General features: G+C 42.9%; 1 protein-coding gene across 1 annotated transcript; it reads left to right on the plus strand.

Annotated features, from left to right (window-relative positions):
* The first annotated feature begins 919 nt into the window (after nt 1-919).
* secisbp2l (SECIS binding protein 2-like) lies at nt 920-27,871 on the plus strand. The gene is made up of 20 exons (XM_084059676.1): nt 920-1,141; nt 8,239-8,450; nt 12,025-12,352; nt 12,506-12,689; nt 13,658-13,789; nt 14,443-14,666; nt 15,833-15,857; nt 16,682-16,797; nt 17,017-17,145; nt 17,745-17,855; nt 17,964-18,131; nt 19,141-19,282; nt 19,914-20,074; nt 20,712-20,844; nt 21,000-21,162; nt 22,227-22,447; nt 22,727-22,881; nt 23,521-23,740; nt 24,290-25,715; nt 25,857-27,871. The coding sequence occupies exons 1-19, from the start codon at nt 1,121-1,123 to the stop codon at nt 24,937-24,939; spliced, it is 3,495 nt and encodes a 1,164-aa protein (XP_083915802.1). The 5' UTR covers nt 920-1,120; the 3' UTR covers nt 24,940-25,715; nt 25,857-27,871.
* Nucleotides 27,872-27,924: the final 53 nt, after the last annotated feature.

Here is a 27,924-nt window from a genome sequence, read left to right on the forward strand (position 1 = left end):
GGAATTAAAAATTTACTTGAGTAAAAGTCCAAAAGTATTGGCATCAAAATGTACTTAAAGGTAGGGTGAGTGAAAGTACTCATTATGCAAAATGTCCCATTTCACAGGTTTTCAAATATATAAAATGTATAAAAATCCTTTGAAAATAGCAGATCTACAAGCTCACGATTGTGAGCTTGTAGATCTGCTATTTTCAAATGGCCAAAATGTATACAGAGCTGAAGTGGTTAATGTATGTTTTGCAATAATAATCAAAATCTATAAAGTGACTTGAAACTAAAGTTGTAAAATAAAGTACCTCAAAATTGTAAATGCACTTAGTTACTTTACACCACTAGCAGCCTCGGGAACCCATGCCTTTTTTTTGTTCACCACTAGTGGTTACCATAGTACATTGGTTCTCAAAGTGGGGTCCGGGAACCCCCAGGGGTACTTGAGGGGGTTCCAGGGGGTCTCCAGCTAAATGATGGACAGGAACCAAATGGACCCTTATGGGTCTGTAACTCTGAGAGTGTACAAATGGAACCAAATGGACCCGATTTGTACACTCTCAGAGTTAAATTAACATTGATTTTACAATATGAATTGGGGTCCCAGAGATAGAGATGCCATTAAATGGGGGTCCATAGCCTAATGCATGTCAAACTGGGGGTCCTTGAAATTAAAATGGTTGAGAATCACTGCTAGAGAGCCGTAAAATTCTTCTCTTATGGGGGTCCCTGGCTTATCTTTTCAAATGGGGGTCCGCGGGCTAATAAGTGTCAATTTGGGGGTCCTTGACATGAAAAAGTTTGAGAACCACTGCCATAGTAGACAGTAAAAAGTAGGTGGTTACTCCCCATTTGTGACGTAGCAGGCCGGTAATATCGCGTAGCAGCCAGAGGGCTGGCGATATTACGTTGACAGCGGCTGAGCTGCACAGCTACGTTGATGTCAAAGAGCAGAGGCAGCATACAGCAGCAGCAACAACACAGTGCAGTTAGTGGGAAGGAGGGAGTGTGAAAGACAAGAGGCACCAAGGGTTCATTACACACTTAACATGAAGAAAATAAAAGAGGAAACCGTCTCCTGACGTCCACGCTGTGGTCAATGAGGCTCTACGGTGGCACCAGTGACTGTCATGGATGCAAGTGACAACAAGGTAACGCGTTTCTTCTTCTTTTTAAGGGGTGGCTGTGGTGTTGGTAGCGTTAGCTTGTGTAATGGGGGGTACTGTTGTGTACTGTGAACAGGCCCCAAAACACATTGTTTTTATAAAGCAGCTGCTCCCTTTTAACCTGTGACGTGAGGTATCGTCAGTTCAGTGAATTAATGGTGGCAGTGCGGTGACACTAGGCTCGTGTTTATATGACTGTCACTGACAATAATAACTGAACCAGCTAGCTGGCTAACCTCATAGCCAACACTGCTGCTAGTAGCAAAGCTAACCTAAAAGAGAAACAGCTAGCCTGCCTCTAGTGTAAATAAACACTTCTTTTTCTACCGTCTGTGACCAGTGGGGGGGTTTTCTGTTATCTGCACAGTACAGCTCACCAAATGGTATGGCATGGCGTTTAAGGTTTTATTTGATTAAATGGATGCTTTTTTCCCCGGCTAGCCGGGGGTTTAGCTCCAGGGTGTCCGTCCCAGCTGTCATCTGACGGCTGCTTGTCCGTCACTCTCTGCGCAACGCAGAAGGGTGAAATCACCCGGGCGCGTGACAGCGGAACTGTTCTGCTGGGGGAATGACCTGAGTTTCTCTGAAGTTACTGATGGAGAACTGAATGGTGCCAGGCCTGTTGTTGTTGTTGATGATATGCAGTGGTGGGAAAAAGTACTCGAATGTTTTACTCAAGTAAAAGTATTGGCATCAAAATATACTCGAGTATTAAAAGTAAAAATACTTATTATGATGAATGTCCCATTTCACAAGTTCAATATGTAGCCTACAAGCTCAAAAGTGTTGTGAACTTGTAGATTGGCTATTTTCTAATAGCCGATCTACAGTATTATATACATTATTATATAGGGTTGAAGTGGTTAATGTACGTTTTGTAATAATATTCAAAATCTACTAACTAGTAAAGTTTTCAAATAGCCTGGTTGTAGTGGTGTAAAAGTACCTCTGAGATGTAGTGGAGTAGAAGTCAAAGTATTGAAAATTGGAAATACTCAAGTAAAGAAAAAAATACCTCCAAAGTGTATTGAACTCAGTTACTTTACACCACTGGTGCCAAGCCTTGCAAAACGCAGTGTTTATATGCCTTTTAGTTTCGTGGACATCTTGTAGACTAGAGGAGTTTCTGGTTCTCCTGCATTGATGGCATTCCAGTGACATGTCGTTCACTATGCAGGACGCATAGCACTCTGCCCTCTGTTGTGCTTCCTTCAATGGCTTAGGATAAAATGCATTGTTTCCTTCAATGGGTTTATGATAAATGCATTATTTCCTTCAATGGGTTTATGATAAATGCATCATTTCCTTCAGTGGGTTTATGATAAATGTATTGGAGTGGCTTATTGTCCCAGTGGCTCATATTAACAATTGCTTTCCCAAGTTCAGAAGATTGTGTCTCCAGGAAGCAGTCAATCCTGTCTCCTCCTAACCATTTAGGTTGTATGGTGCTCTCTGGTTGGAAGGTCTTGTGATATTGTTATTGTTAATGTCACCCTGAATTCATTAACATGCAATCTTTGCTTTGTTTGTATCGTCTGTTTTCTTTTGCCCATCCATAGAATTCTCAATAGAACAGATAACAATCTAATGTTTGAAAGCAGTGCGAGAGTGAACGTCAAAGGCTTGAGAAAACAAAGCTTTGTGAGATTAGTAGCCCCCGGGCTACCCATCCCTACTTCTGCCATAACCAGTGGCTGGCTGCACATCTGGGTGTGACCTCAATGCCTTTTCCACAATCAACGCCATTCACATGCACAACTCAACACACACACACACACACACACACACACACACACACACACACACACACACACACACACACACACACACACACACACACACACACACACACAATCTATGTTTGCTTGTTCTAGCTTCACCTCTTAAAAAGCTGGCTGTGAATAGAGCACTAATCAAGTGTTGCCTTGATTGACTCTGTTACTGGCTACGGTCATTACACTTTTATTAGTGTGCTTTAGAATGAAAGCTCTAGCTGATGTGAGCAAGGCCTCAGCACACTACACTACTATGGCTCGTGTAATTAGCTTATGCTCCCTCCTTTATCCCCTAAGATCTAATCCCGTAACAAAGCCCTATCAGCTAAACTCTTCAATCTTAGAGCCCAAAACCAACTGACTACTCTCAAACTAGTCTTGAACCACTGCCCTTTTTTTATTTAAAATCTTTCTTAACCACTGCACAAGTTTGCCCATTCTGCTGAACTGGCAGAACTGTCTCTGTCTGCCACAGCTCTGTGTGGATGGGTCATGATCGTTTAGGTTAGGAAGACCGCCCACAGACGGTAGCAACGGGAAACAATGGTCGTCTGTATGACAACTGCTGGCTGTACTGATGCTTGATTCATGCATCCCAACCTCTGTTTCAGAGAATGGAAGGAGCGTCTTTGTGCTCTGAACCCTGTCAACTTTTCCTCATCCTCCCCTCTAAATAGCGGATGAGGGTTGGATGTGCCCTCTGAGCCGAAGCTGCCACCCTGGCCTGACCCTGAATGAGAGCTAGACCAATGGTTATGGTACCATGATGGCAAATGGTGATCAGCGGTGATAGCTTTGGCAGACGTGTGTAAAATGCACACAGGAGAGGACACAGCCCTGCAGTGGAAAATATATTAATTAAAGCAATACGAAATACAATAGAAGTGAGTGAGTTTGGCACAGTAGCGGCTCTTTTGGCCATGAGCAACACCTCCTCTGTGCTTTCAATCGGCTTCAAATCCATTTCTCATGAATCTCCTTCCTCTGTCACAACATGATCCAAAATCGGCTCAGCATTTCCTCTGGCTGGCATAAATCCCAATTTCTTGATTTATTGACAAACAACCATGGCCTGCCACTAGCTTACCCTTTAAGACCTGAGGCGATTCTTTAAAAAAATCTAAATCCTAACAGTTTTTGGAAAATATATATTTTTTTTAAAGTTCAAAATTAAAAAAAAATAGCAGATCTGCAAGTAAGTGTATATTTGCTATTTTTGAATAGCCAAAGAAATCTAAAGTGAGACAGATGCGTTCCAGGTCTTAAAGGGTTAAGATCTCTAACCTAAACGTGCAGTAAGCATTTGATTGGTTGAGCTTGTTGGGTGCAGTACATGGCCTGAAAGTAAGTGCTGCCTGAGAGGCTAAATTCAGGTAGACAACCTAAGGATCTGGCAGTAAAACTACTTGGTTTAGTGAATTGCAAGGGGGTGCAATTGCTTATGTACACAAACTCAAGAAATGTATTAAAACCATTTACAATAGCTGGTTTAATGTATTTATATCGATGTACTCCCCACATTAGGCCAAGTTTTACAAGACACATTCTCTTGTCTTTAAGTAGCTGGATGTGCAGAGATGTTAGCTAACTAGATTATTTACCGCTTTTCTTTTCTTTCTCCAGACTGAACCCTAGCCAGTTCTGGCCTTTCTGTAGTCTGCTCCTTCTCTGCTGATCTACTGCTGTTGTACTAGAGACCCACAAAACCAGACTAGTCTAAGACCAGTCCTAAACGTAGCTTGCAAAAATGTCACACAGTTCTGACCAGATAGAAACTTTGATTATTGGGTTTAAACATTGATTTACAGTACTATGTGTGCCAGATGCTATGTTGTAGATATGGTCACATCACATCTACTCTCAACAGTTTTCTGAGGTGGGGGCGTGGCCAAAGGGGGGACTCTTTGGCGATTGGTTCATACTGGATTATCCCGATCCCGATTGGGCCGGGTAGATTTTCACCCGAGAAAACCCAGCCTTTGACAGCGTCACCAGACCCTGAATGTGAGGCTATCGATTCAGGGGCTGGAGCCAGGCTAGTGATAACCACCAGACTTAAATAAAATGCCATCCGATATAATATATGCATGACATGTATGTCTTCCCTGTGCTCATATGCAATAATCATAATGATAATAATAATAATTTTCTTCAAAAGGATGCTACGTCCTAATGATTAGATATAGAATCCTACTATCCTTTGATGTATATTCTTAAAATGAATGATTGAAAATAATATGGACCAAAGACACAGACAGCAACTACACAAAATGACAAGAGGAAACAATGTGCACCGAGAGGGCTTTCTGACTGAATAATGGAGTGAAACGAAATGAAAATTCAGGCTGAGTGTCAGGCTAGGTTATCACTGCTTAACCAGTCATAACTACTTTTCGTTCAAGCTCTTAGCCTATTTTCTATTTTTATTACTTGTTTGCAAGATTGTGTGACATACAATTTGTTCAAGCTTGGACGTGCAATGATCATGGTACTCAGTTTTTATCTGCTATCATCAGCTAAAGTAAAAAGCATGAGGTTTGAGCACTGCAAAAGGCCAAATTACTGTAAACCCCACTAGAGTTGGGGCTTATTCAAAGCAATGTCACGTACCTCTAATTAATTGTACAGTTATTGGGAAAAAGAGCTTTGTGAGTCTCCTTTCTATCACCTGAAAGAGTTGTCTTAGTCACAGACACATGTGACTGTAGACAAATAGCTTGGTTCTTTCTTCTTTGCCCCAATGTCTACTGGAGCTTATCTTAAAGGACCTCACAGCTGTCAATACATGTCATTGTCTATACATTAGGGGTGTGCCGATACGATATTGGGCTCACGACATCGATACGATATATGGCACTTTTTTATTATGAAAATATATGGGGGGGGGGGGGGGGATGCAAACAAATACTACTACTACAAAAAAAAAAAACATTTTTCCCCCAGCAAAACTATACATATCGTCATGAAAACGTATCGCGATATATCATGGCACAATATATCGGCACAATATATCGGCACACCCCTACTATGCATAGATTTGGCCTTATATCTATCGTACATAAATATAGACCATTTTCCTGTTAGTGGCTTTATTTTTATTTCACATTCTTTATAGTCATTGAAACATTACATCATCATAAATCAATGTTTTGTCCAATTATTTTCAGCTAGACCATTCAAATCAATCCACAAATCAATGTGTTATAAATGCAAAACTTAACAATATTGTACTTAACAATATTGTATCTTAGTCAAAAATAAAGGTGGGTTGCCTACTGTATCTCAAGCAAGTTAGATTCAAGTCTCTGCAAGTTGATTTTCTTACCGCACTGAAATGAATGGCAACCAATGGCTTCCTTGAAAATCAAACGTTATTTTATGCTTTGGAAAATGGTCAGCTGTAATGATGTAAGTATATGGTGAGTCATATTTAATGGCCTGGGCTAAATATACCAGACATACCAGGTGATGGGTCTTTTAACCACTCAGGCCATATTTCATCCTTTGTGTCGTGCAAAGAATGGTGCAAAAGAAAATTACAGATCTACAAGCTCACAACAACGCGTCACGATGTGATGTGACGATGTGATGTGACGATGTGATAACTTTTCATTGGTGGCTGTAAGCATTGAAGGTTGCACGCTATTGGATGCTCGGGTCTGATTGTCATCAGACAAATGAGGAAGCTCTGTTGTTTATTTTACATTGTATCAGGATAATGACTTTCTTTTTGAGTGACAGGCAGATTACATAAATTGCCCTGTATGTCATAACATTGAATAAGGCTGTGACGTTACAGGACGTCTTAGTCATCGGTCATTCATTATCAGTGTGCTGATGATTTTCCATGACTATAGGCTGATAATGAACTGTTGTGGCTCTCTGGCCAACACCTTGAAAACCACCTTCTCTCAACATGGTCGAATCAATCATTTCCAAAGGAAGGAGGTGTGGAGAAGGTGTGAGTGAAGGTGCTGCTCAGGTAGCAGTTAGGCCTGTCACAATTATTACATAATCGTCGAATCTGTGTGGAGTTTGCATGTTCTCCCCGTGTCTCCTAGGGTAGTTAATACCCTCACAAAAACATGTAGTAATCCTGGTCACTATACTGCCTCCCCCTGGTCAGCCGGGGCGCCTGATGGAGGAGAAGGGAACTGGTTGGAATAACGTGTTCCTTCCACGCGCTATGTCCAACCAGGGAAACTCCCCCCTGTCGGGTGATAAGAAGCGGCCTGCTTGCTCCTCATGCATTGAAGGAGGCATGAGCTTCAGCTTGGGCTCTCCCTAGGCTGGCAGAGGGTAGGTAGTGCCCAGGATTACATAGGCAATTGGCACTGGGTGAAAAAATGTGGGTTACAAAATTGTGGGATAAAAAAATAAAAAAAATAAAAAAATAATCGTCGAATCGCAATTATTTTATATAATCGCAATTCTTTTTGCATTATCGTCATAATCGTCATAATCAATTCCATGTTAAAAAAAAGTAATATATTTTCAAAAAATGTCAAAGATAGTGGAAATAGCCGATTTATAAGCTCAAAACGCGTCGCGATGCGACGCGTTTTGAGCTTATAGATCGGCTATTTCCACTATTAATGTTTATTTTTAAGTATACAGTAATTAAATATGTGTTATTTGTCATATCTGCCCTGTGCAACTTTTGTTTACGAAAACTAAAAGCCACAGAAACAAAAATGTCATTTTTATTCATAATGTTCCATTAATTTTCAACGACAGAAACGCAATTAAATTGTTAATCGCGATTATTTGAGTGATAATTAATCGTCAACTTAAATTTGTAATGGGGACAGCCCTAGTAGCAGTTTGCTTTGAATCCACTGTGGAGCGTCCACAGTGGCTTGGCCGAGTATCTACTGCATGTGATAAAAATACAAATGAACGGATGTGCTTATTAGGCATTAATATCACTGTATTCAATATTACGGAACATCAGCCCAGGCCTAGTGCCTATGCATAGCCATATTTCTCTTTCCAGGACATGACCTCGTCATTAACCCATTGAGACTGGGAACGCATCTGTGTCGTTTTTTCGATTTCTTTGGCTATTCAAAAATAGCAGATCTACAAGCTTGTAGCGCGGCACCGAGTGCCGGGCTATGAGCTTGTAGATCTGCTATTTTTTTTTTAATCATGACATTTAAAAAATATATTTTTTTTCAAAAAACTGTTAAAATTTAGATTTTTTTTTTTTTTATCGGCCTCAGGTCTTAATGGGTTAAGTTCTCACTAGCCTACGATATGGGAGAGAGTCATTGCTTAGCAGTTTCTTCGTTTTTCTTTGTGTAGGATGTGAAGCTGTCAGCTGAAGTTGAACCATTCATCCCGCAGAAGAAAGGTCTGGAAGTGTCCCTCGTCGGCATGAGTCTCTCCAGTGATGCAGGAGGAGGAGGAGGAGGAGGAGGAGGTGGTGGAGGAGGCGGAGGTGGGGTGGAGACCACTCCCATCCCCAGTTACCTGATTACCTGTTACCCCTTCGTCCAGGAGAACCAGCCCAACAGGTACTGGTATCACTCTGTCCTCATCACACCGTAGGGCAGGCAGCAGGGGGGAAAGGAAGAGCGGCAATCCACTGAGCCCAGTTTAACACATTGATTGCCATGATCGCATTGATGCGTTCTTTCATTTTTGGGGGAAAATTCCACAAGGGGCGACCTAACACAGCTTTGGAATGATCGATCGTCACTCAGAGAAGTAGAATGTGGATGTGACGTCGTTCCAAAAAAACAGGAAGCCACCCGCTTACAGCTTACAGCTGTAACTCACTTTTTTTGCATTGAAAACCACTTTTCAGCGGGCCGAAGCGCCAAAATGGCGGATCGCGGTCGGAATGTTGTCGTTCCTATGGATACACAGATACCTCCGCTAACCCACGGGGATTTTGTTTGTGTTTTTGGGACACAATGTCGGTTCCACGGGGTTTCAAATATCACCGGATTGAGGTAATTATACACTGGCAAGGGGATAGAAAACTATGTTTAATATATTGGCAATCAATGTGTTAACACTTGATAACACTTAGATCAGCTATTTTCGGCAAATGTTTTCCCCCAGAATAGGTATGCTAGGGTTTAAGTGGCTAAAGGACCATACTCATCTAATACACAACATTGTCTACTGACTCACAGCTTTGGCAATCTATTGTACATTTTGCAGTTAATTGCTTCATTTTAGAGGCAGCAGCTGTTGTTTAAAATTCCTTAGAAATTCCTAAAGAGTTGAGCAAATGTGTCACAGACATTTTAATTTAGTTTGTAAATATATATTTTTTCGTATTTGCAGTTTTTTCATCTGTTTTGAGTACTTTGAAAAGAGCTGTTTATTATTACTAGAAAAAAATCCCCCTTTGGCTCCTTCCTACGTGAAAGCCCCCCCCCCCGAGATGCACATGAATTTGTAAAGTAAAGAAATCATTATCAGACCAAAATTTACCCTGCAACCGTTTATTTATCCCCAAATTGACTGGGTGTCACACATTTTGTAGCAATTTGAAATATTTGTAGAAATATGGGGCCTTAAATGTAATATTTGAAATTATATGTATTTGGCCACTGATTTATAAACTAAAATGAAATGTAAAATATAAAATAAATACATTAAAAAATGTATATATTAAAAGAATGGTGGCCAGTGTTCTCAAGAGGCCCACTGTTCCGGTTACCCCCAGACACTACTGGGCTTCCTCCCATCTGTCCCCATCACCTTTGAGTGTAAACCATATAGATCTTGTATTTGAGAAAAGCAGAAGTTATTTGAGAATATCTTATGCTGTCATTACATGAGGAATAGCCTGCTACAACTAATTATGTGCCCACCTTATAATGAATAATCAGTGACATTGTCCATAATAGGCCATTCTATTTTGCATGCATCTTTCAGCAGGGCTGGACTTGGGAAACAATGTGGGCCAGGCATTTAATGCCTTGAGCAGGCCACTCGTTATCACATTTATTGATGTGATAAAACAAAAGTCTGACCTAACATTATGTTCATCAGTTGTCTGTATATCACATTTCATTTCACCATCAGTTCATTCATTAACTGGGTATACAGACTCAACTTGACTTTTACTTACTTTATTTGTCTATTTATATAGGACACCGCATATTAATGAACAATATATATCAATGTAATGTAAATACACCGGATTTAGCAATAATGCTAATTTACACCCGCAGTCCCCACAAGAAAATCAAGCAATAGAGTACATAACATTACAATGTACTGTGAGACCCGGCACAACGCTGACTGGCACTCCATGGCCCTTGCCACAGGTTCTAATAGAAGGATTATTACTTTTCAAATCATTACGCGCTTTAAAATGCACTATAACACTAACCCAATAATGTAAGGCTGTGTTCACACCATCGGGGAAAAAGTAACGGGCTACAAGTCATTTTCAATGGAAGCCAGCGACATGAAGTTACAAACTGACGCCCGACAAAGTTGAGCTGGAATCAACTTTTTTCAGCGCACCAATGACGCGGTGAAACGTTACGTCAATCAATCACATGTTTTTCTTTCACCATTTTCACTCCTTCTCTCTTTCCACAATTCCTGCTCAGTTCCATAAATGGAAGAAATGTGTTTTCTTGCTGTACTATTTAACCCTACCCATTTCGTTTACGCAGTGAGGCTTGAGCAACACTTTAACTGCGACTCAGCAGCAATGTAGCTGGCAACACTTGGACCTTTTGTATCTTCATTCGCCGCTAGTGTGAACGCAGCATAACTTTGAGTAACATCGCCGACACAGTTATATTTAGTGTAGAGATCCTCTCAAGAAAGTTTCAAATCCCCACAAATCATACCATACTGAAATGAATGGAACCATTGGCTTCGTCTAAGACCGAATAAACCACAGTATGCTACAGTATGGAAAATGGTCAGCAGTAAAGTATATGGTGAGTGGTAGCCAATAGGCCAAACATGCCAGACCACCAGAATGGATCTTTGACAATGAGCCAGTCATACCTATGGCTGCGGGTCGTCGTTTAGCAGCACATCATCCCATGTACACATGGACCCGCGAGGGACATTCAGTCGCCAAAGACGGTACAGCAGTTTAAATGAAATTCCGATTACAGGGTAAGAAAAAAGCACTCTGTAGACATTAAACAGACACAGCATGATGGAAAGACATTACAATGGGATAGAATAGAGAAACCGGAAGAAAGTCTGCCCCTCTTGGGCCATTGTCATATGCTTCCCTGAATCTGTCCCATATAGGTTCCACCAGTCTTGACTATACTGTTCCTATGTAATGAGCAGAGTAACATGCATCCTGCAGCCTGATTAGGCTACTCCTGATCAGGCTGCAGGATGATCACATACTCTGACATTGGGGGGGTACCAGTACAGTGTAACTGATTAGAGTCATCAGAGTGCCTCTGTTGTCGCTGGACTGCTCAGCTCTGAATGGACACATTCCCTTCCACAATTCAAGTGGAACCACAATCTGAGCCTTCCAGTGGCTTTCTCTTTGTCTGCGGTGATCTGCTGCATCCTGCACTACATCCGTTCCATTGTTTCCTTCCTCTCCAGTTTGAATACCAGGAAATGCCCGCTATAGAACGCTGGCTGTTTAAAATGTCGTCTGGATCCTTATCAACGAGGAGCCACTCTATAGTTGCGTACACTTACCCCCCCACCACCACCACCCCATCATTTAATCAAACAAAATTCACACCACGGGGGGTCACTGGCCGTGGCCTTGGCGTCACCTTTCTTCTTGTACTTTCGTATCTTTGGAGTTTAATATTTTCCCCCTAAGCATAGTTTTAAGTGTCCTCGATTTCTCTGCTTGTTTGGAGAATCTTAATTGATCAAAGAGTTGTAGCACACATCCGACCTCTTGCAGGCCCGGACGTGAACTAAGATCAAAGAATAAAAATGGAGCGGCACACTATAGCTCCCTTTGCCAAACTTTATAACATTGTTAACAGAGAGTGACGCTTCGAGCCCATGCTGTTCTTCAGACTGAGTGTCTGAAGAAGAGCATGGGCTCGAAACATTTCCCTTTAACAAGTTTGATAATGAACACAGACGTCGGTTATTCCTCTCTGTCCCTCACAGGCAGCATCCAATGTATAATGGAGGGGAGATGCGCTGGCAGCAGACCAACCCCAACCCTAGTGGTCCATACCTGGCCTACCCCATCTTGTCATCCCCCCAGCCTCCAGTCTCCAACGACTATGCCTACTACCAGATCATGCCTGCCCCGTGCCCCCCTGTGATGGGCTTCTACCAGCCCTTCCCTGGCCCCTATGGTGGGCCTGTGCAGGCTGGTGTGGTAAACCCTGTATCTGCGGATGTCAATGACAGGCCCCCCCCTCTCGGACAAACCTTTGGACTGGCAAGTCAGAGGGGGAGAGGAATGATCCGACCGCCTCTTCTGCCCAAGGTAAGGACAGATCAGCTGATTATCACATTGCTTTTGCAGGGCTATTTTTTTTCAAATGATCTACTACAACTACAGTAACTGATATTCTTCCATCCAGCCACTTGTGAACATGCCTCATCTCCTTTCTTTCTTTCTTTCTTCCATCACACGAAGCAGCAGCAGCAGCAGCAACAACAGCAGCAGCAGCAGCAGCAGCAGCAGCAGCTTGGGGTGTGTCAGCCCCTAAGGGGCCGTCGGCCTCCTACCCGGAGTGTAGCTGTGCAGAAGGAAGTGTGTGCCTCAGGACCCGACGGCAGAACCAAGACGGTTCTGCTGGTGGATGCTGCGCAGCAGACCGGTAATTATTACTGCTACGTCACAGACACACCCAGTTCAGAGAGTGTTCCCATGCCTATTAAACGGTGTAGCTGTGTTAATAAAAAGCCTCTTTATTTGATTACAGAAAGCCTTAATGATGTTAGGAGGGTAGATACCAGCTCTGTTAGTCACCACAGCAATGTACCGTACTTAATCTGTAGACACACTGCTGCCGAATTGGGTTTTTGAGTCTCTTCTTATCACTGATGTGGTGTTAATAACGACACTGTTCAATAATGGAACAAAATGCTGCAGATGTCAACAACGTCTCAGCAGTAGAAATGAAAAAGCACAGATTATGTTCCAACTAATTGTTCAGAGACAAGCTTACGATCACTGATGTTTTTTTTTACCATCTTGTCAAGTTGTCATTGAAGGGAAACTTTTTTAAATTTCCAGAACTACTCAAAGTGATGTTGGCTGGTTGGCCTGCGGGGAGGGAAATCTGTCTTGTTAACGAGGAAAATAAAGGGGATAGTTAGAGCCGGGCAATTCCCGCAATAAAGGTCAGTCGACAACAGGTTTAAGTGGCTGAGGTTGTCTGACATGTGAAAGAGCAGGAATGCAGGTTTTCTAGTTGGATGAGGCTTCGCGTGCAGACGATGTGATGTGTGACGTCGCCTCGCTCTGAGGTCTCATGCTAACGACAATGGACTTGTTTTGGTGCTGCCAGCATTGTGAACATTTCGCCAGATAAGCACAGTACCTGCTCACCTATGCCTAGGGATGGGCATCGTTAGTGTTTTTTTTATAATGCCGATACTGCTTATCAATACACTGTTCGATACTCCTCACCATAATGTTTGTTTGGGGGAATTAATCACACTACTAGACCATACCCGTGGGGGGATATGCGCACATTATCTGGCAACCCGGGAGCCAGCGAACACAAAAGTGCTAATAAACAGCTGAGATTTTGTGTAATCGGAAAACTGGCTTCTCTGTTAGGTGCACATGGTAATGGTCAATGGCTGTGTGCAAATTCAGATCAATTGCTTGAGCCGCTGAGGAGAAACGGGCAGAACCAATTTTGGCCTCACCACTACACCACGCACCACTACACCACGCACCACTACAGAGGTTTGTCAAATTATAGGAGGATGGAAAGAATGAACAGTTATTTTATATAAAATGTACTTTAAGATGTTCAGATACCATAACAAATAACTATAGTTCTTGAACTTCTCAGAAGGAAACCTACATGTTAATAATGCTTCCCAAAATAAAAATAAAACAATCCATTAGCCAACGCTCATCAGTTTTTGTTCAGGACAATGAGCATGTTGGCTTACTAGGGAGAAACTTTTAGTGTATGAGAGGCCTAAACGGAAATATCCATGCTAGTGTGGACAGGGGGGGCCTTAGATAACTTGCTTGGCTATCAAACATGCCAAAATCATTTGGACTCCAGTGTACTGAAGCCATATAGTCTTGGACCTCAAAACTTGGTGACAGCCCTGTGATGACACTCTGCCATCCTTTCCTGTATTATGTTCACTCATCTCTTGCAATCAAGGAGTTGGTTTAACTGATCATGAATTTGTACATTACTTGTTAAATCGGAATAGTTGAGGATGAGTTGAGGATTAAGACGGTAACACTCACTTTCATGACACCTCGTGGTGCGCCACGAACTTGAGGCGATTGTTAGTCGAGGGCAAAATGGCCACCACATGATTTATGGTCGGTACCAGATGTAAATGAGGTCTAAAGGACATCTCTCCTGTGCTCAGATTTCCCCGGTGAAGTGTCTGGGCGGGGCAGTACCGAACAAGCCAGCCCACTGCTGTGGAAGAACCGGACAAAAAGGAGAAGAGCGTCCCACCCAGCAGAAAGCTACAGTGAGCAGGGAGCCAGCGAGGCAGACATAGACAGCGATAGCGGCTACTGCAGCCCCAAACACAACCAGGGTACTGGGGCTGCACAGCGTACAGGAGAACCCACCTCAGCCTCCACGGTACCCCAGCACACTTCAAATATCTGACCTATACTGCAGTCCTCATGCTGCGTTCACACTAGCGGCGACAAAGCAACAGGCTACTAAGTAATTACTAAGTTACTAAGTAATTTTGGCAGTCAGCGACATGGAGCTACGAACTGACGCCCGACACTTGTCGCTGCATGACAGGCGTGACACGCTACAAAAAAGTTCAGCTGGCATTCAACTTTTTTCTGTGCTCCAGTGACGCAGTGAAGCGTCAATCATATGTTTTTGTTTCACCATTTCCACTCACCTTCTACCTCCCCACAATTCCTGCCCTGTTTCATGAAAATCTCATTCTTGCTGGTAACTAGTTACGCAGTGTGGCTGGAGCAAGACTTCAACAGCGACTAAGCGACCGTGTAGCTGGCCACACTTGCTCATTTTGTAGCTTTTGTCGCCGCTAGTGTGAACACAGGGACATAGGATCAAATGTATGGATTTGTTCCTAGTTTGGTCTTAAAGAGTGAGACTGATGCTAAGATTGAACAGTGTCACATAGATCACTATTCACAACGGAAGGGACTATATATTTGTTCTGTACTACTTATTATAAAAAGTAATTTTAGAAAATTACCATAATCAGGGGTGCACATAACTGGTGCGCAGGTGCGAATGCGTCGTCAAAATGCATGATGCGCGGCACCTCAGACGAAGGGAAGCGCTTTCTTGCACCAACAGCTGGGACCGGAATTTACTTCCTGAAACACAGTTAGTCGCGCGACTCGCACGCAGCACGCTGCTGGCTGTGTTACAGGCACTCGTCACCGATGATGAACGCACCGTGATGGTGCAAAATATGCCGTGAATGTCCCAATCTGGCGGATAAAATCAGCGCAGCACAGGGCAGCAACCCCCCCCCCCCCCCGGTCGGTCCCGGGGGCACCGCGCTGAACACTATATAGTCCTTAAAACATTACTAAACTTAACTGAATCATTTAGAGTAAAAAAAAATCATGGATGTTTGAATTTAGTTTGTAAATCAATATTTTGTCAAAGGATTACTTTTGGCTTTCAAATTAATCAATGCTTTAAAAACACTAACACCCAATATATTATCAGCATCAGTTGCATACTCCATCTTCTATTTACTACTGTTCTTATTTTTTTCTGTCTCTCTTTCTCTATTTGTTTCTGTGCAGGGAGTAGAAGCAGGCGTAATGACTGGTAAGCTTCATTGTAAAGAAGGGATAAAAGTGCTACTTTTCTACAAATCTGGCTCACATGTATCGTCTGCTTTGATCTATGTGGAGTCTATGTACCCATCATTCTCTCATGTCCCCTTTCTTCCATGACATCATTCCCAGTTACCAAAGTTGCACTGACCCAACCCCCCTTCTTTATTTCTCTTGTAAATGTTTTCCATTCTCTCCTCTTGTCCTCTCCAACACACATGTGCTTTCAGTACTCTGTTCGTTACCTATGATATGTGATGAGGTGAAGAGACATTACTCGGACTGTTACTTTTCATTCAAAATTCAACCATAACAAAGGTGCATATAATTCTAAATTGGCGCACAGCAGGCTGTTTGAAACCGAGTGCCACACATAACTGTACGTACCAGAAACGTGCGTTCCAAGCAGGTTTTCTGATCAGCGGGCAATAATTGTAAATAAAAAGAGAAACACTTAACCACTTAAACCCCATATGGGTAACTGGAGTCCCTCAGTGCTCAATGCTAGTGTCTTTTCTGTTTTCTGTTATTGTGGGGAAAGGTAACCCCAAACTTTTTCTTTTTAAACTTTTAATCCCAAACTTTAAATTAACTTTAATCCTAATTAAAAAAGATAGTGTTTCTAGCTAACAGTCTATAGTGTTAATTCAGTTGCTTATACTGCTGCCTAGACCCATTGGGCTTGCCTGTTTGCAACTACAGTATGTGGTCACGGGATCCATTTTAGTTTGAAGTTGACTTTTGGAAAAAAGTGACAGCCCTAAACGTATACTGTAATGGTAGAGCGTATGATAACGTTGCTTGCACTTTTTGTAGCAGTGAGTTGGGTAAACGTCGCCTCTCAGGCTACCCAGAAGCCCTGGGGGGAGAGGAACAGCCCCTTCCAACGAGCAGACCAGAGGAAGCATCCTGACCAGAGGAACTTCTCACAGGTGCGGCCCATCCCATTTAAACATTGTGAACATTGTGTACACATAGCTGAGTAAAGAGGCACATAATATTCACAGCCTCTCCACTGCCTTTTCCTGTTTCATAAAAGGGACTTTATTGTGTAGATTAATTAAACCTTTTTTTTTTAAGGCTTTGCCAAAAACAAAAAAAAAAACGTTTTGATAAGCCAACCTCATCTTTCCTTCCTCTTACCCACGTAGGATTTCCACAGTGGCTACCCAGGGCGTGTGCACCCTAACCTGAACATGAACCCTACCCCAGGAGAGAGGAGGCTACAGACGGGAGTGGTCTCTGGGACAGACCTCACCCCGGAACCCCTCTACTTTGAGGTAACAGAAGTTGACATGAACAAACTCTTATTGCTATTGTTAATTTGGCACTTTCAGACTACACCATTGGTTCTCAAAGTGGGGTCCGGGGACCCCCAGGGGTACTTGAGGGGGTTCCAGGGGGTTCCAGGGGGTCCCCAGCTAAATAATGGACAGGAACCAAATGGACCCTTATTGGTCTGTAACTCTGAGAGTGTACAAATGGAACCAAATGGACCCTAAAGGGTCCATTTGGTTCCATTTGTACACTCTCAGAGTTAAATTAACATTGATTTTACAATATGAATTGGGGTCCCAGAGATAGAGATGCCATTAAATGGGGGTCCATAGCCTAATCAATGCATGTCAAACTGGGGGTCCTTGAAATTAAAATGGTTGAGAATCACTGCTAGAGCCGTAGAAATCTTCTCTTATGGGGGTCCCTGGCTTATCTTTTCAAATGGGGGTCCGCGGGGTAATAAGTGTCAATTTGGGGGTCCTTGACATGAAAAGGTTTGAGAACCACTGAACTACACTATTGATTTATATAGTTAATTCAAGCACATTTTAGGTTGAGTGTATTCTGTGTTCTTTAATGCACGGTCTTCTGTGTCTGTCAGGATGAGGACGAGTTCCCCGAGCTTGCCACAGGAGGGGTGGTCCAGCGCAACACCAAACCAGAATCCACCCCAGCCCAAACGCAGACGCAGCCCAAACTCCCTAAGAACCTGGTGAGGAATGACACAACTTAGAACACTTCTCTCTTTGAGGGTCCTTCAGAGGGGCATTTTACTTTACTATGCATCTTAACCGAATGGCGTTTTCTTTTGTCCACATAGCTGGATAACCTGCCAGAAAACTCTCCTATCAACATCGTTCAGACTCCAATCCCCATCACCACCTCTGTGCCCAAGAGGGCCAAGAGCCAGAGGAAGAAGGCACTCGCTGCTGCCCTGGCCACTGCACAGGAGTACTCTGAGATCAGCATGGAGCAGAGGAAACTACAGGTACCAGCAATGCAGTGTTGATTTTGACAACAAATTTTGATTTAGTTTTAGTCGTAGTCTTTTGAATAACATTCTGTTTAGTTTTAGTCATATTTTAGTCATCTGAAATGTTTCAGATTTCGTCTAGTTTTAGTCGACTAAATCTACAGTTGATTTATTCGACTATAATGTATTTTGGCGGTGCCTTGATGGCGTCGTAATGCCTGATTTTACTTGTAGATCTGCTATTTTCAGAGTGCAACACCTGAGCGCAACCAAACATACTTGTCTTAGTTCTACTGGATCTCTTCTCCGCTAGTCCCTCCCTAACATTTTAGTCTAGTTTCTATTTGTTGACGAAATTGTCAGTATATTTAGTCTTAGTTTCAGTCATCATAGCTCAGCTTTGATTTAGTTTTTATGTAGTTTTAGTCAGTGAAAAAAGGTAATCGACGAACATTTTATGTCATAGTTTTAGTCGACAAAATCAGCACTGCCAACATGCACTTAACCTATTAAGACCTGGAACTGTGTCATTTTTTGATTTGAGCTAAAAAGCATTATTTTACACTTTGGGCTATTCAAAAATAGCAGATATACAAGCTCATAGCGCGGCACCGAGTGCCGCGCTACGAGCTTGTAGATCTGCTATTTTTTAAAATTCGTGAAAATGTGTGCAAATCTTTGAATATATATATATTTTTAAAGCGAACATTTTTAACTAAAATCTTTGCTTCTGGAGAGGCCCTGGAACAAACTATTTTGATGTGGGTCCGTGGCCAAATACATATCATTTTGGGGGTCCTTGACATGAAAACGTTTGAGCACCACTGATACAGAAACATACGTTTTTCAGAATACTGTTGAGATTTAGGAGACATGTAGAAATCGGCTTCAGGTCTCAATGGGTTAATCAGAGTGGAACGGTGTTGATTTGACTTACATTTGACTGGACCAGTGATGTGACCCAGCTTTCTTTTTTTTCTGCTCCGCTCCCCCCGAAACAAAAAAACACGCCCATACCTGGTAGGAGGCTCTCACCAAAGCAGCAGGGAAGAAGAGTAAAACTCCAGTCCAGCTGGATCTGGGGGACATGCTGGCAGCTCTGGAGAAACATCAGCAGGCTATGAAGGCCAGACAGCTCACCAACACCAAGCCATTGACTTTTGCAGGTATGTATTGTGTATGCAGTGGTGGGAAAAAGTACTCAAATGTTTTACTCAAGTAAAAGTATCAATACTGCAATGTAGGAGTACAAATAAAGGTCCGGAATTCAAAATTTACTTGAGTAAAAGTACAAAAGTATTGGTATCAAAATGTACTTAAAGTACCAAAAGTAAAAGTACTAAAATGTTTGAAAATAGCAGATCTACAATCTCACAATGTGTTGCGATGCGTTGTGAGCTTGTAGAGCGGCTATTTTCAAATAGCCTATGTATAAAATAGGGCTAAAGTGGTTAATTTATGTTTTATAATGTAATAATTTATATCTGCAAAGTAACTAGTAACCAAAGTTTCCAAATAAATGTAGTGGAGTAAAAGTACAATATTTGCCTCTGAGATGTAGTGGAGTAGAAGTAAAAGTATTGGAAATTGGAAATACTCAAGTAAAGTACAAATGCCTCAAAATTATACTTAAGTAAAAGTACTGTTACTTTACACCACTGCCTTTGGGTGAGCGGTCGATGTTGGGTTTCCCATATGGGAGACCTGTCCTTAATTCAAATCCAGGTGGTTGCATATAAACACAGATACGGTAGATATCCACACAAACACACAAGCCTGCTGCGCTCTACTCTCCAGTGGGTACGACGGCACTGTTCCATGGTTCCGGTTCAACCAACGTGCCACCGAAGCAGCCGTACTCGACTCCTCACAACGCCCTGGACTCCACCACCCCCCGCATCAAGAGAGGGAAGGAGAGGGAGATTCCCAAAGTCAAACGGCCCACTGCCCTCAAGAAGGTAACTAGAGTTTATAGGTTCTCTGATCAGTGTTTATTTTGACAGCACATTTTTATTTGGTTTAAGTCATAGTCTTTTGAATAAGATTCCATTTAGTTTTATTTAGTCATCTGAAGTGTTTTCGTTTTTGTGTAGTTTTAGTCGACTAAATATCATAAGATTATAGTCGACTAAATCGACAGTTGATTTAGTCGAATAAAATGTATTTTGGCGGTGCCTTGATGTCATCGTAATGGCTGATTTTACACTTGGTTGCATGCTGAAAATAGCCAATCTACTTGTAGATCTGCTATTTTCAGAGCGCAACACCCGAGCGCAACCAAACATAAAATGACTTGTCTTTTAGTTCTACTGGATCTCTTCTCTACTAGTCCCTCCCTAACATTTTAGTCTAGTTTGTATTTGTTGATAAAATTGTCAATATATTTAGTCTTAGTTTTAGTCATCGTAGCTTAGTTTTTATTTCGTTTTGTCAGTGAAAAAAGGTAGTCGTAGTCATAGTTTTTGTCGACAAAATCAACACTGTCACTGATTTGGGAAGGGCACAGAGAGACAACGTTCAACCAGAAGACAACTAACGCCATCATGTTTCTGTAAACCTTTCCCCTCACCCTTGCTGGGCATTCTGTGTCCGTAGATTATCTTGAAGGAACGTGAAGGGAAGAAGGGGAAGACGAATGTCGATCAAGGCTCCTCAGGCCAGGAGGAGCATGCGGACGAGGAGCAACACTTCACAGATGACCTCACGCAAGAACCTGCCTCCCAAGAGGGTGATTGGAAAGCACTTTGGCTCATCATCGGCTGTTTTTAAATGTGCCATATAAATCAGGATGACTTGACTTGACTAAATTGCAGCCATGTATGTTTTCCACGATGCTGTGCGTTGTGACAGTGTGTCTAATGTCTATGCCTGGGCTTTCTGCAGAGAATGGTCTGAGCATGCCCAGTGATGCATCCCTGTCTCCTGCCAGTCAGAACTCTCCCTACAGCATCACTCCAGTATCACAGGGCTCTCCTGCCAGCTCTGGCATTGGCAGTCCCATGGCCTCTAACGCCATTACCAAGATCCACAGTCGTCGCTTTAGAGAGTAAGAACACACACACACACACACACACACACACACACACACACACACACACACACACACACACACACACACACACACACATACCTACACGTACAGTATATACTTAAATACAGAATCCTGAGGAGATGGGTATTTGTGTGATTTTGAAACGGAACGGGCGTTTCATTCCCTTGGAATTTGGAATGTCAAAAGTACGCGCTGTGGTGTCAACTACACAAAACGACTAGCAACAGAAATATTTGTTCCACCCAAAAATCACAGTCTCGGCTGTGCCAAGCATAGACAGAGAGCTGAAGGTCTGGAATATACAATAAAGAATTGTAGAGGGTATGGCACAGATGCCCAGCACATTGCCCCTTCTCAGCACAATGTATGCCAGCGCTCACAAACAGGCCTTTGTCCCTGGGCAGCCTCTGCTGTAGCCCATTGTCTCAGCCCACCCTGCTCTAACACATACTGCATTTAAAGACCTCCGGAGTCAAACCCTTCCCCTCAGATCTGACCACCAGGGCTCTCCCTCAGACCACACTACGTAGCCCTCTGATTGATAATTCTTCTGCCATTCTGGGCGTGCAAATGCTATCCTGTGTCTGCTGTTATAATAAACGGCAATATTTGAATGTTTTTCCTGAACCAGAAAAAAGACTGAATCTTGCTCGACAAATGGAATTTTGTTTTTGCGCACACTGATTTAATCTGTTGCAATGTGTATAATGATGCATCATTTGAATAGGATACATGGTGATATGTGAAAAAAAAACTATCTCATAAATGACAGGTGGGCCAAGTATTCGAGTAACCTCACTACTTTGCTGTTCCAATAGACACTTAATGCCTCTGTTTGCAGTGCAACAAGCCACGGGTAAAAAGAGAATCTTTCTGTATCCAAGGAAGAATTAAGTATCATGACAACTGGGAGGCTTGGTGGGGTGGCGCTTTAAGCAGAGCACATTTTCTATGTAAACAAGCTGAAGCAACTCTGATTTATCATACAGTTACTTTAATGTCTGTTGCTCTGTATACATCTGTTAAATGTATACATCTATATTTACCTGCCCCCACAGGTACTGTAACCAGGTGCTGAACAAGGAGATTGATGAGAGTGTGACGATGCTTCTCCAGGAGCTGGTGCGCTTCCAAGAGAGAGTCTACCAAAAGGACCCCACCAAGGCTAAGTCTAAACGCCGCCTGGTCATGGGCCTCCGAGAAGTCACCAAACACATGAAGTTGCAAAAGATCAAGTGTGTCATCATCTCCCCCAACTGTGAGAAGATCCAGGCCAAAGGTAAGGAGGACAATAGAACCCCTTCAGCACCAAAGCCATAATAGGAGCACAAGTTGTGTGTCTTTAACACTACATGTGGTGTTGGACACAACCACCAGAGGGCAGTAGAGTAGTATTGGAGGAAAAAAAACCTACATGTTGAACAGAGACCCCAATCCTTCTTAAAACTCAATATATAATCAACGTGTTTACTTTATTCTTCAAGTAGTTGCCATTCATTTTACATTTTATCCTTTCGAATCTTGTACTTGTGAAGGTGCTAATTGTTGTGTATTGCAGGTGGTCTGGATGAAGCACTATACAACGTAATTGCCATGGCCAGGGACCAGGAGATACCATTTGTCTTTGCCCTGGGCAGAAAGGCTCTAGGCCGCTGTGTCAACAAACTAGTGCCTGTCAGCGTGGTGGGCATCTTCAACTTCTCTGGAGCTGAGGTTAGTCAATAAAACTATTACTTTTTTCAACCAAACCTTTTATCTAAACTGTTTTACTCTGTTATCATTATTGTTATTACGGTAATATTATCAGTAGTAGTATTCATTTATTTAATTTAGCTGTTATGCCCACAGGACAAAGTACTAATGTGACCCTTCTGCACCTATTTTGTCCTCTTATGTCATCTATCCTGAGGTTTCTTCCTGTTTCTTTTCCCATCAAGAGTTTAGAGTTAGGGCCCTATTTTCGCCAGTACCTTACCCATTTTTAAACACATTTCCAAAAAGTATAACTAGCCGATCTACATCGACACGTTGTGAGCTTGTAGATTGGCTATTTGAACTATTTGAAAATGTTTTTAAAAATAGTAAAAAATGGCAAAGAAGTTTAGGGAAAATGGGTAAGCTACTGGCGAAAATAGTGAGAGTTTTTCCTCACCTAATTGAGGGTCTAAGGACAGGGTGTGTTGTTTTGTTTCCTTAGTTAAATGTGGGTCCATAACGCCCTTTGAGCCAGTAACAGTGATTTAAAGGCTGTACAAATAAATGTGACTTGACTTTTTTTTTTAGATCTTTTTTTCCCCCCATGTCTTTCACTCCTCTCCCCAACCATTTTCAATGCCACAAACTGTCCTTCAGGGACTGTTTAACCGGCTGGTGTCTCTGACGGAAGAGGCCCGGAAGGCCTACAAGGACATGGTGTCTGCTCTGGAGCAGGAGCAGGCTGAGGAGGCCCTGAAGAACGTCAAGAAAGTTACACACCACATGGGCCACTCCCGCAACCCCTCCGCCGCCTCCGCAATCTCCTTCTGCTCCGTTATCTCTGAGCCCATCTCTGAGGTCAACGAGAAGGAGTACGGTAAGACATCACTCATTCATTCTTCTGCCATCCATTCCACCTGTAGGTCACTCACATCCTTCAGCTAAATGTTGTTTGAACATTTGACCTCCACGGTTAAAGCTTAAGGGGCATTGTGGCATTTCTGTTGCAGCCCAGAGGCTGTGGAACAAACTACTTTCTCTATTAGGTCTGCTCCTAGCCTCCTACCACTGACACTAAAGCCCTTGCATTTGTAGTCTACTTGAGGTGCTACGTATTTGGTTGTCCTATAGCCTTATAGCCTTAGCCTTTTTACAATGCTTGTATTGATTGATATTGTACAGTACTTGGTTGTTTTGAAATGTGCTCTATAATTAAACTGGCGCGTCATTATAGGTGAACATTTTCAAAAGATTTCAGAAATGTTCATAGCAATTAGCAAATTTACAAGCACACACTGCGAGCGACCCCTTGTGAGCTTGTAGATGTGCTATTTTTGCTGTTCTTGAAAACCATTGAATGGATAAAATACGGCGTAAGTGGTTGTTTCGGTGCGTTGAAAACAAACATGTGGTGTCCTCTTTGCAGAGACCAACTGGAGGAACATGGTGGAGCCTACAGACAGCCTGGAGCCAGCGGAGGCTGAGCCAAGCCGGCCTGCTCCCCCCCCCTCGGCCTTGCAGAGGGACGCCGCTGGCCCGTCCAACGCCACGCCCGCTAACACTAGTAGCGTCAGCGTCAGCGGTCCTGGCACCGCCGCTCCCCAGTCCAGAGCGGCGGCGCCGACCCAGGGCCCCGGGGACCGAGAGGAGGGCCGTGCTGACGACCGCCTGGAGCTGGCCTCTCAGCAGAGCACGGAGACGGGCTCCCTGGACGGGAGCTGCAGGGACCAGCTGAACTCCTCCATCACCTCCACCACCTCCACCCTGGTGCCCGGCATGCTGGAGGAGGCGGAAGAGGAGGAGGAGGAGGAGGAGGACTACGCGCCCGAGCCCATATCCGTGGAGGTGCCGGCCCTCAGCAGCCGCATAGAGTCCTGGGTTTCCAAGACCCTGGAGAACCTGCAGCTGGGGAAAAGCCGAGACAGTACGGACGAGGACGACGAGGATGACGACGAGGAGGAGGAGGTGGGGGGAAGGCAGAGCGAGGAGGAGGAGGAGCTGGATTCAGCCGACCTCCCAGAGACGACGAGAACGGACGGCAAGGAGAAGACGGAGGTTAAGAAGAACAACGGTTGATGATGCCTCATTTATTCCTTTTTGTTTTGTCCCCCGCTCTATCCCTCTTTTTTTTGTCTCATACTCATTCCGTCTCTCTCACATATCCTTCTCTCATAAAACCAGCAACTCTCCTTTTTTTCGTTTTTAGCCCCTGACACCAGACATAATCTCAGGTATCCAACCAGCTAACCAACCAACCAACCAACCAACCAACCAACCAATCAGTACAGTCGTACACATACATGCCCACAGACCAATAACATGGTCACAGGCCCACCCATACAGACACAGGAGTGGTAGACAAGCCTTATACAGCTCACGTGGACTGAAGACCGACACCACCTCTTTTCTGGAACACAAGACGGTCATTTCGTCAAACTTAAAACACCTGTCTATTTTTTCGTTTTGTTTTTGGTGGTGAAGGGGTGCCGTTGACGTCTTCAGCCCACAACCTGTTTACACTTGAAAGAAGAGGAAAAGGTTTGATCTCCTCCTCTGAAACTGCTTATGGATGCAGAGGGGGCGGATAGGGGAGGGAGTGCTGCAGATCCAGTGCTCAAAACACGAATCTGCACTCTCTCTGTGACAACTGAATTTCCCTTGTGGGATCGACAAAGGTCTATCTATTGTTACTCCAATGGTTTGCTGTTCAGCGAATGAAGGTTGGGATGGCCTCGGCTCCATTTTACGTGTTTGTGTTGAGCCAAGAGAAGCTCACAGCTGTGTGTGTGTGTGTGTGTGTGTGTGTGTGTGTGTGTGTGTGTGTGTGTGTGTGTGTGTGTGTGTGTGTGTGTGTGTGTGTGTGTGTGTGTGTGTGTGTGTGTGTGTGTGTGTGTGTGTGTGTGTGTGTGTGTGTGTGTGTGTGTGTGTGTGTGTGTGTTTGTATGTACTGTATGTACACGCGTGTGTGTGTGTGTGTGTGTGTGTGTGTGAAGCTGTGTACTACCTATTGCAGGCTCATAGTTGGCATTGCCCCTTTGCTGTGCTTATTAGCTTTATCTCCTTACATGATGCGTTTTGCCCCACTGTTCCAGCACATAAAAGGAGGCATGCGTTATGTTGACTATTGACTCACTGCTTTATTGTTTTCTACTTGTAGAATATGACAGTGTCAGGGGTTCTGTCATTCTACCGAAACCACTCACACTCGTCAGTCTGCACAGAATGTTTTTATTTCTTTTATGTTTTTTTAATTTGCATCCTTTTTTCTCTATTCAACTGAAATAACATAGGAACAACGACATGATGACTTACTAATAAGAAGTGAAACACACTTCATGTGTATATAACATGTCTAGATGGTTCTAATACTCTGTAATAATCTTGTCTCGTTGATCTTGCCTAGTGTGAAACTATTTGGGGGTGATTTTCTTTTTTTGTTTTCTGAGTGGAATGGTCTTGAGTTGCTAGCTGCTTTCTGTGTCCCGTATAATGTTCCTGTCCTGGTCCATTCTATTGGTCTGTACCTTTACACAATCTGTCATTCAGCAAAGCAAAAGCAAAAAAATCTGTTTATTTCTCCAAGCTTGTCTGATTTATCACCTGTAAGTTGCTTCCTCCAAAATGCTTTAGCTAATATTAATGCTAGTCCCTCCCAACCAATCGTAAAGTGATGGAAGTAACCTACCTTTTGGATGGACATTGAGGACTGCAAGTTTGTGGTGAGTAAGATGGGCATCTTAAAACTTGAATAATCCTTTAACTGCAGTTGACCATCGATTTTAATTGACCAGAGGGTATTGTGCATGTGTACATGCACACACAGGCCAGTTGACGGCAGTTAAAGAACAACTTCACCCATTTTCAACCTGTCTTCATATAATCTGTCCTCACTAATGCTCATGATAATATTGTACCATTTTACTCTACTCGGTCTGTGTCTCAGAGGAGGGCTGAGGACAGTTCAGCGATGGGGAACAGACATCAGCGATGGGGAATCCAAGCTAATAGAAACTCCAGGCTTTGTATTCCTTTAAAGTTTATAATGGAAGCCATTGTTCTCTCGTTAACACTTAACCTGCCTGAGTTATTTCAGATTTTTTGCAGTTGTCTGCCAGAGATTCTTCATTGAAATTAAAAAAGTACTCAGGTAAGTTAACAAGGAAGTGGATAGGAGTCTAGATCTTCGAAAAATCATATCTCCTTCTTTGAGGTCTTTGAGTCAAATTAAAAAAAAAAAAAAATTGTTTTCTAAAAACGCATATAAAAACGCATATATGCGTTATTGGCAGGCAAGTGATGGATGCTAAAGAACGCATATATGCGTTATTGGCAGAAAATGAGTTAATAAAAATACAAATAAAATATGTAAATGTTGTTTAAAAAAAAGAGAACCTGCCTAACGATGATGTCACTTGTAGGCGGGTTTCCGAACTGTTGACAGCCTTCCTAGACACAGAGTGAGTAGAAAGAAATTGTACCATTTTTATCATCATCATCATCATTAGTGAGGACCAATTATATGAAGATAGGTTTAAAAATGGGTGAAGTCGTCCTTTAACCTCTGAATTACATCCAACGTATGTCCACCCAGCACTCCACAGCAGAGCCACGCTCTTATCAGTACGTCCATGTCGGTATTACACTGCCCTGGGGCACACCTTTATGGTTTTAAACTATTTGTATGATCAGAGAGGTACGCTGTGTTTAGGCTTTTTCTTTCTGGCTATTCCATCAACGTGTGTTCAAGTACAGCAAGTGTGTTCTTTGCACTATGTAAATACAGTAATAGTAAAGATCTTGTAACTAATGTGAAAAAAAAAATTGGTTGAATGAAGTACCTTTTTCAGCGTGTTCCCATGTCTTTCTATGGCTATTTAAGGTTGTCTCTTTCAGACTGTACAGCACTAGCAACATTGTTAGAGGCTATTTCTCATACATTAACTGTTATCATACTTAAACTATCTGGACTGATAATTAATATCATTAAAATGTTGTTTACATAAATCTTTTTTGACCGCTGTCTCGTCACCTCATTTTGGAGACGTGCACTCTGAGTGCAGT

The sequence above is a fragment of the Gymnoscopelus microlampas genome (genome assembly GCF_963454915.1).
Source record: "Gymnoscopelus microlampas genome assembly, chromosome: 1".
Classification (NCBI taxonomy): Eukaryota; Metazoa; Chordata; class Actinopteri; order Myctophiformes; family Myctophidae; genus Gymnoscopelus; species Gymnoscopelus microlampas.

Coding starts and splice junctions, on each gene's coding strand:
- secisbp2l (XM_084059676.1), top strand. CDS start 1,121: ATGGATGCAAGTGACAACAAG. Junction 1,142..8,238: donor TGGATGCAAGTGACAACAAG/GTAACGCGTTTC, acceptor TTCTTTGTGTAG/GATGTGAAGCTGTCAGCTGA. Junction 19,283..19,913: donor CAAGCCATTGACTTTTGCAG/GTATGTATTGTG, acceptor TCTACTCTCCAG/TGGGTACGACGGCACTGTTC.